The sequence below is a fragment of the Bipolaris zeicola genome (assembly GCF_000523435.1).
Source record: "Bipolaris zeicola 26-R-13 unplaced genomic scaffold scaffold_450, whole genome shotgun sequence".
NCBI lineage: Eukaryota > Fungi > Ascomycota > Dothideomycetes > Pleosporales > Pleosporaceae > Bipolaris > Bipolaris zeicola.
In genome coordinates this window covers 1-9136 of record NW_006912499.1, presented here as the reverse complement: position 1 = coordinate 9136, position 9136 = coordinate 1, and the positions used below count along the sequence as shown (strand labels likewise).

Here is a 9136-nt window from a genome sequence, read left to right as displayed (position 1 = left end):
ATCTTTTCACAATCTGCAGATAGGGCTGTTGAGATAGATCTAGTAATGCGCTCTAGCTGTTTCCCTTGGTTGCTAGCGATGGCAGTGTTGAGAGGGTGACTAGGGGCTAGTTTTCTAGCTCTAAACGCGTATTGTCGCAGGGCGTTGTTTAGCCTGATTTTCTCTGTTAGTTAAACTACGTTAATCATTTTTTAGGTCCCAGCGATTCTATTGTTGCAAGCGTAGCCTCATTTAAGCTCATGTTTGTAGAATCACTGTGTGTTGAAGCTGTGATGTTGTTTTGGTGGGTTGGTCGTTGGAACACCATCAATAATCATGTTCTTGCTGGACTTTGTACCACACAACTACATACAGTACACGATAAAATAATGCAAATGTGAATTTAGCACGCTCCACATGCCAGAGGTTGGTGGTAAACGCTTAGTATGTGCCCGATTATTGCAGGGCCTGTTTTTCGGACAAGGAAGAACTGAAAAAGGCAGGCCATGTTGCACAAGTTGTAGCTCACTGGGTCATTATTTCGATAACCCATCTTACCAGTCTACATTAACACTCAATGCACTCGATGAAGGAGCAATCTATTCGCTTGCTTGCTACATTTTCTCAATAAGTGATCTTGAATACCCATGCGAACTCATCAGCCTCCACTATGTCGTTCTTGATGTCCAAACTCAGCAACCCGTTGTCCAAATAACTCGGTATGATTGCACCAGCATTCATGCCACCCACCACAGTGACATTGTCACCCTCTCTATAAGGTACTGGCGAATGTATGGTGAGTGTGGTATTCGGTTTGGTCATTGCAAGGATGTAGAAAGCGTCGGCGGTCTGGGTGAAACGAATGTTGGGATCCTTTTCATCAGAAGATGCCATGGACCAGAAGGTGGTGTTGAAAATGGCTTCAGAGTGGGATTTGATCCATTTTCCTGCGACTCGAAGATTGTGTTGCTGGATGGAAGGAATGATACCTGTAGTTACGTTCAGTATCTGTCTCTTATCTGCTGTTAAACGGATGAAGCTCAATGTTGGCAAATTGCTTCTGATTATGGTGTACACATACCTTCGGCGGTAGGGCCTACGTTGAGGAGAAAATTGCCATTCATGGATATAGCTTCGATCAACCTCGTCACGATGACTTGAGGTTTCATGTACGCGTCTTCAGGGGTCGCTCGATTGTAACCAAAACTAAACGGGTCAAGACTCGCTGTCCTCTCCCATTTCCGGTTGCGCTGCAAAGTCGAATAGGTAGCTGTGTCGAAATCTCCCTTAATACCACATCGATTGTTAATTGAGACCTGCCTTCCCTGTTTTCTAGCATTGTTGAAGTACTCCGCCGCGAATTGTGTCGTGAGATTAGGACCGCCGATGTCACACCAAAGGAGGTCTGTGCCCATCGCAGCCAATGTCCGCATCTCAGGTAACACCTGTACCATGATTAGAGCCAGAAACATACACAGGATCAACATTTACCTTCTCTGACACATAATCCGAAAGAGGCACGTACCCAAGGTATGGTAGTTTCTCGTTTGTGTATGGGTTGGTAGCATTACCGCCAGGCCATTCTCCAAACCCGTGATAGTCAGGATGAAACCACTCTGGTAGACTATAGTATGCGCCTTTGTGTAGATGAGGCTGGTATTTATCCGCAGCATCATATAGTTCCTGAAGAAGGTTGCGGTGGGGAGTTTGTATAACGCTAGTCCTGAGACTAATATTCGTCGGCAGATCGAAAAGTGCATAGCCGTCATGTTGTTTAGCGCTTTGGACGAAATAGTTGGCTCCTGCATCAGCAAAAAGATTAACCCACTCCCTAGGATCATACGCAGAGGCAGTGAAGTTTGCAACAAAGTCGTCGAATGTTACATTTGGGCCGTATGTTTGGAGATGGTATTCGTACGTTCGCTCTCGCGTGCTGTTGGGCCCAGAATTCATCCACCACCAGTACCACTCAGCAAAGGATTCCTGGTTACCCGTGTTACCCCACCCAGGAACAGAATATGGACCCCAGTGAACCATAATGCCATATTTACCATCGTTAAACCATGATGGTGTTTCATGTGAGTATATGCTGACATCAGTTGGCTCATAGTCCATAATACCGAAATTAGCGGGAAAGGCATAGTGTGTGGTAGACATGTATGTGCCAGATATGATGAGCGTTGCCAATTGGGCTATTTCTTCTTTCTCACTGACTACACCGATGCGCACTCGTGCCTCATCACCTGGACGAAGTCGCTTGATGGATGCTGGGCGAACGGTCCTGGTGCTACTGGCTTCTCCTTCGATTGTAATTAGAACATTGTGCTCGGGAAGAACCCATTGCGTGCCAACATTGAGAATGGTTGCCTCAAATATCTGCATATTCGACCCTTCCAACCAGCTGTTCGTGCTTCTGGCTAGCTGTACCTCCAGCATGGCGCCTGTCGATATGTTTGCTGGCACCAAGGACACAGCAAATATGTGAAGCCTTGTATTTTGTGTAACACCTCCCGGTCCATTCGCTGCCCCCGAAGTGACGTTTGGCAATTTCAGTTGAGCTAATTTTTTCGTACTATCGAGCCAATTGACAGTGCGGAAGATGGAAGATTGGTTGTAGTTGGTAGTCATGTTTGTGAAATGGAACGGGAACATAAGGTCGCCCGCGTAATGCCATGGCGACCAGACCGAAGACCATGACCACCATGGAAACCCAATGACGCTAGAAGTCGTAGTTGAGCCGTCTACATAGCTTGCGGTGATAGCGCTGGTTACGATGCTATTTTCCGAGGCGACAAGCATATGGACAGCGAGGTAGCTTCCTTGAGATATGTTGAGAACTTGTCCCTGAGCAAGAACGTTATCGTATCCACCGTCAGGTTGATATTGCGGGAAGACAAAACCTAAGCCTCCGTATGATAAATTCTCCTGGGGAAGATGCTGGGCTGGATAGCCAGCGCCGTTACCGTCGAAGTTTGCATCGCGAGGCTGGATGCCGAAAGCCCTGTTATTGCGCAGTTCTGATATGTCAACTGGTTGGGAAGCGGCACTGCCAATCATTCCAGGGTTTTTCTTAGGGTCAAAGAGCGGATGTAAGCCCTCAGACCTTAGCTCCAAAATGGAGGCAGAAGACAACAGGACTAACTGCACGAAGCACCACAGCATGGGCAGATATGGTATATTATGCAGACTGCGTATATTTAGATATAACGATGCTATCACGGCGAATGTTGTGTTCTTGCAATTGAATAGCGTGTAGGGATGTGCTAACTGAAGCTGAGTATTTCTTATCACAAGAAGTTATAAAACATGATTTGTTATGAGGTGTTTTTGTTCGTTATTCGAAGTCGGTTCTAGTGCCTGTTTCGGATCGTAGTGGCGTGAGCCGATATCGGCTATAAATGCGCCCAGACAGCGGATATTGAGAGTTAATGGTAAGGGCCGGCACACAACAAAAATCAAGAACGCATGGCTTGCAGTTGCCGATACTACCACGGAATTTAGCCCTTGTGGCGGAAATGTCTCCGAATAAATTCCAGTTTCACTAGGCTTGACTGGGAAGCAGCATCTTTTTAAAAGTATCTGTCTTTAACAGACTCACATCTTCACCACACGCACCAAAATGGATCCTCAGACTCTCAGTGTTTCATTAGGGGGCCTAACTCTTATGGTCTACCTTATTCGACAATGGATGCTCCCAAGGCCTATTCCAGGCATTCCATACCGTCCAGCCTCGGCGCAAAGCATTCTAGGCGATGGGTCAGCTATGGTGGAAGAACTGGCCGGGACGGAGGATACCTGGATGCAGTGGGTGACACGTCAACTTCTGATTCTGGATTCGCCCATCATTCAAATTTTCCTCCCTTTCAAGCCGCCTATTGTCGTGGTGGGAGATTATGAGGAAGCCCGCGACATTATGATGCGCCGCTGCCCTCGCGAATTCGATCGATCGCTTCTCCTTAGCGATTTATTGGGAGGCGCCCTCCCCGACTCCCTCATCATGCTGCGGTCCGACGACGTGTTCCGAGGCCACCGCCGTCTGCTGCAGGACTTGATGTCTCCAGTCTTCTTGAGAGACGTGGCGGCGCCAAACATCTATACGCAGGCATGTCGACTGGTACGCTTGTGGGAGATCAAAGCCAAATGTGCTGCCGGCCGACCCTTCGATGCCAGCGGCGACATCTTTAAGGCTGCCCTAGACGCTGTCTTTGGGTTTGCATTTGGACCGAGTTGGCAGCACAGTGCTATGCAGCCTATGATCGACGCGATCACCCATATTTCTGTTGACCATGGCGCCCCTAACTCTCCAGCCAGTTTCCCCGAAGGCATGCAGGACGAAGTGATTACCGCGACGCTTAGTCTCGTAGCAGCCGTCGAGAAAGTGCAAGGATCCCTGTCAATGAAGCTAACATGGCTCCTGCTCTCACTTACACCGACATTGTGGCGGGCGCGCCGGGTAAGGGAGAGGTACATTACCGACGCCATCCGGGAGGCTGTCGCCCATGTCGTTCGTACCTCGGAGACCCATACTCAGCTATTGGTCACTAGTGCGGTTGAGCACATGGTAGTCCGTGAGGGACGATTGGCGGATGAAGCCGGAAGGCGGCCAGACTTCTTCTCATCTGCTATGCGTGGCGAAGTAAGTTATATGTTGTTTAGACTATCTATTATGAAAGACAGTCTGGTTGTGTGTATTGCTAATTTTGCATATAGCTGTTCGGCTTCATTGTAGGTGGCCATGACACGACAAGTACAACGGTCGCCTGGGGTGTCAAGTATCTCGCCGACCATATCCCAGTACAGGAGCGTTTCCGGGCTGCATTATATGCTGCCGGTAGCCAAGCAAAGAAAGAGGGTCGCTGCCCCTCAGCCGATGAGATCCTGGCCTTCCGGGTGCCGTATCTTGATGCAGTCATTGAGGAGATTCTACGGTGTGGGGGAACGACGCCGGCGCTAGACCGCGAGGCCATGGTAGACACGCAGATTCTCGGCCGAAACATTCCCAAAGGCACGACCGTGCTGCTCCTTACCCAGGGCCCGAGCATCCGCAGCCCGTCCTTCCGTATTGATGAGCGCCTTCGAAGCGAAACCTATAGTTCTAGGGCCAACAGCACAGTTCATGGTCGCTCGTGGGCTGACCACAATGCCGAAGCTTTCGATCCAGACCGATGGCTGGTCCGCTCACAAGATAAGAATGGGAAATATGAGCAGTTGTTCAACGGTACGTCTGGCCCAACGCTTGCTTTTGGTCTTGGCCCTAGAGGCTGCTGGGGAAGGAGACTTGCGTACGTGGAACTCCGGCTCTACCTTGTCCTCATCGTTTGGAACTTTCGTCTTTCCCCCTGTCCACCCGAGCTGTCTAGCTACAGCTCAATTGCCGGCATCACAAGCAAGCCCAGGCAGTGCTATGTGCGCCTAACCAAAGCCGGTCTATAGCTACCAAGACTATCATTTGATTGTTCTGTCTGTAGTTGTGCTACTAGCAAACTCTGTATACGATGCGAGACCAACGTCTGCTAACGCTGTTGTACTAAACTGCACGGGAATAGTATTACTAGCCATCTGTGAGTGACGCGGCAATTCGAGGCGGAGTCGGACTTGGGAGATACTAGTACTTACACCCTACTGGATAAGTCACTGATGCATGTTACATATACGTATAGAGCACTTCCCTCCGTCTACCTATCCGATTGGTGTTGTTTAATTCCTCTAGGCATCGTTCAGAACCTATGTTGAAGTATTACTTTAAATGCCCACCACACGGTGTATGCGTGTGGCGGGTAACAAGAGTGGAAGACTATTGTTAACGAGGCTAAGTCGAGACAAATTTCTGTCTCGCACCTAGTAGGTGGGGTTATGAATAGGTGTGGAAAAGTCGGAATATTGGATCTTGGCTACCGATGCGTGTACTCTAGAGCTGTTTTGAATCATCCGGGTATCGGCTCTGTCTGTTCCGTTAGCCGGTCCATTGCTACTATTTTACCCGACTACAAGCAGATGAACGCCCGCATCGATACCATCCGAGTCTCTGCTTCTGTATATATTTGCACTGTGGCTGTGATTAGTCCTGCCTACCTTCGCCTGTCTACACACCTCTTTTCGGAACTCAACATGAGTGCTACAACAACTATAACAACCGGGTCGATAAACCAGAAGCCCAAGGTTGTCAATGGCATCTTTACTTATTATGATGGTCCCAAGCCGCAGGTTGACGATACTTCGATGCTCTGGGGCAACAACAAACACTTGATCACTAGAACGGAGCCTGTGATAGACCTCCGCAGCCTCCGCAAGCCGCTGTCGGAATACAACCATGACGAAGACGGAATCCAGATTCTGCACAAGCCGGATATTTCCGTGCTCAAAGGGAACCTGTACGATCACGACTATGTGCAGAACCATTATCGACAGGACCTGGGGAAGTTTATCAAGGAGAAACTGGGCCTGCGGCACTGCATTCTCTGGGGCCATCTGGTCCGCGATGTGCCCCGAGAGGTGCACACCAAAGTTGGCGAGAAGCAGGTGGCGTACCCGACAGCCTCTGGTACCACGGCTTTTCATCTAGCCCACGTAGATTTCTCTCCTGCCGGCTCTCGTGCGTTCCTGCGCTCTGCAGGTACCCCGGATTACTTCAAGATCCTCAACAATAGCTACATTCCTGAAGAGGATCGTGCCGGCTTCTTTGCCCTACGCGAGAGGATCATCGCCGCCGAGGAGGCCGCTATGCGCAAAGCCGGTATCGACCCTGAAGCTGAGAAAGACGGGCAAGGTGGTCATTGGGACTGGGACGGCAGTGGTTATGATGGCCCTCGCTATGGCGTGGCAACGCTCTGGCAGCCTCTCGACGAAGTAAAACGCGACCCTGTCGCTTTCTCTCTGTCTCCGGACCGTGACCTTAAGTACACCGGTCTTCGCAGGAAGTACCATCAACTTGGCCACGAATCCATGGGCGAGTTCTACTTTGAAAACATGCTCGTGCATCCCGAACCTCAACAGCAATGGGCCTACGTCAGTAACCAGAAACCAGAAGAAATCTTGTTCATGAAGTTCTACGATACGAATGCATTGGAGAGTGATGGTAGTACTAAGAGTATGAGGGTTCACGGCGCGTTCCATATTCCTGGCACCGAGTCTCTGCCACCTAGACGATCCATCGAGACTAAATTGTTTTTCATGTATGAGAATTAGGATTGAAACCTGAGCCGGTAGTAGTCTTGCGACGATTCATAAGGGACTGAGATACGTGGTTCGTTCACTCTTTTCATCACGCTGTGAGGGAACAAGTAGTGCACACTCGTTTCGCAAGCAGCGTTTGAATACCAGGACTGTAGAATTCCTCCAAGAACCTGATGAGATCCAAAAGTGCAAGTAAGCGGCAGCTGCATGGCTCCAACCAAGCAATAATTGTACATCTTCACCAGGATCGGTTGCATCGACGTATCAGAGTAGGGAGATTAGGAGAGCACAATGCCAACTGCATACAATCACATAATCTCGTGGTACTAACACTGAAAAATCAATTAACAAGGTTAAAACGAAGTATTCTCATTTGCAAATATGTCAATTACTGTAAAGTGATCTCCATAACAGCCATTGTTTCGCCCCGCTGGAGCAGCTTCCACACGAGTCGCGAATCAGCCTCCTTTACCAATTCTATCCATTCATCCTCGCTGCGCTCTTTTCCGTTGTTCACAGCCATGAGTAACATGTTGCGGGACCTATGCAAGGGCCCAGTTAGTTCTTCCATAAACTATCGCCTGTAGTTGTCCGAAGCAAGCGACTTACCGTGTCTGCCATTCCTTGAGATTGGGCAGAGTACCTGGAGCTGGTACACACTCCTCATTCAAAATGATGCGCGAGCCAGGCTTCATCGCCGGCACAATCTGTTTGAGAATCGCCACTGCTGCTGAGTCGGGCCAGTCGTGCAGGATCTTGCGAAGGAAGTATACATCAGCGCCTCGGACAGGCTGTGGCTCGAAGAAGTTGTGCGCTTGGGTTCTGACTCTGCTCCGCATCTCAGCTGGTATCAATGCTTCTGCTCTCTGAACAACGTCAGGCGAGTCTTGAATGATGATAGTGCCGAGTGAGGGGTATCTCTCTGCAAGCGATCGTGCAAAAGTGCCATCGCCGCCACCAACATCGATAACAGTTGCATCAGGGTTCAGGCCTGCCCAGTCAAAGCCTGCAAGTGCAGAGCCTGCCTCCCAGCCAGGCATCGACTGGTACGCCCTCATGGCGTTGTCCAACCGAGCAGACCGTTTCGGGTCTTTCTTCATCGTTTCGAAGATGTCAACATCGGTTCCCTCGGCAAGATTGTGGCCCGAGTGATGAGGTGGTCGGAGGTGCAATGGCTCTGGCCACTTGGCAATGGCGTCTAGAGCGCGTGGGAAGGCGGGCCAATAGTCCTCGCAGATCATGCCCAGCAAGTCCATCTGCGGTTGCGAGGATGCGAGGAAAGCCGAGACCGCAGAGTGAGCAACGTAACCGGGACGTGGCTGCAAGAGGTTATATTTTGTGACTGCGTGCTGTATGAGGCGGTTGAAAGACTCTTCATCGACGCCGCACTGTTCAGCAAGCTCAGAGATGGCAATATCGCCGTTCTTAGGAATGCGCCGAGGTATGTCATAGCGGTACAGAGCATGGAGAGAGAGTAGATCGAGCTGCACTTGCGTTCAGAAAGCGGAAAGAGAGGCAGCAGCTAGTATGTTACTCACAGCTCTGCCATACTGCAGCCGCAGCCATTCCTGTGGCCCGCTCAACAAAGCCGTGAGCCTATCCAGCGAAAATAGAGCGGACTCCACCAGTTGCTCCAGATCTGCTGGCAGAGGAGGCCTCGATGGCCCGTCTCCCTTGAAGCACAACCTTGAATGTCCATTTTCTTGGTGAAACTGCTCCAGTTTTGCCACTGTCTCCAGTATGCGTTCCGCAAGCAGGACCGAGATTGGTGAAGAAGAGGAGGCCATGGTCTTGTAGCAGGATATGATCAATCTTTCGCACAGGATTGTCCGTACGGTGATATTTCTGTGTAGTACTCAAGTAAGCTTGGAGATATATCGCGGCGTGACTGCACGCTGTATGTTGAGAAGTTAATAAAATGTAAACAACTCCGAGACCCTGCTACGTACCCGTGATGATTGCCTAAGGCCGCATTACCTAGTTT

At 49.9% G+C, this 9136-nt stretch overlaps 5 protein-coding genes across 5 annotated transcripts; 2 read left to right on the top strand and 3 right to left on the bottom strand.

The window, feature by feature from the left end:
* Positions 1-603: 603 nt before the first annotated feature.
* Positions 604-1932, bottom strand: COCCADRAFT_112390 (glycoside hydrolase family 29 protein; the record flags this gene model as incomplete). Its single annotated transcript, XM_007720334.1, has 3 exons — positions 604-968; positions 1055-1424; positions 1471-1932. 3 exons carry the CDS (start codon positions 1930-1932, stop codon positions 604-606), a joined length of 1197 nt encoding a protein of 398 aa, XP_007718524.1.
* Positions 1933-2208: 276 nt separating this feature from the next.
* COCCADRAFT_68199 (uncharacterized protein) lies at positions 2209-3192 on the bottom strand (the record flags this gene model as incomplete). Its single annotated transcript, XM_007720333.1, has 1 exon — positions 2209-3192. A coding segment is annotated over one exon (984 nt), but the record flags the coding sequence as incomplete, so codon positions are not given.
* Positions 3193-3778: 586 nt separating this feature from the next.
* COCCADRAFT_112378 (uncharacterized protein) lies at positions 3779-5412 on the top strand (the record flags this gene model as incomplete). The annotated part of the gene is made up of 2 exons (XM_007720332.1): positions 3779-4615; positions 4690-5412. 2 exons carry the CDS (start codon positions 3779-3781, stop codon positions 5410-5412), a joined length of 1560 nt encoding a protein of 519 aa, XP_007718522.1.
* A 675-nt stretch (positions 5413-6087) lies between these two features.
* COCCADRAFT_10163 (uncharacterized protein) lies at positions 6088-7164 on the top strand (the record flags this gene model as incomplete). The annotated part of the gene is made up of 1 exon (XM_007720331.1): positions 6088-7164. One exon carries the CDS (start codon positions 6088-6090, stop codon positions 7162-7164), a length of 1077 nt encoding a protein of 358 aa, XP_007718521.1.
* Positions 7165-7540: 376 nt separating this feature from the next.
* Positions 7541-8939, bottom strand: COCCADRAFT_10162 (uncharacterized protein; the record flags this gene model as incomplete). The annotated part of the gene is made up of 3 exons (XM_007720330.1): positions 7541-7694; positions 7762-8636; positions 8691-8939. The coding sequence occupies 3 exons, from the start codon at positions 8937-8939 to the stop codon at positions 7541-7543; spliced, it is 1278 nt and encodes a 425-aa protein (XP_007718520.1).
* Between the last annotated feature and the right edge of the window lie 197 nt (positions 8940-9136).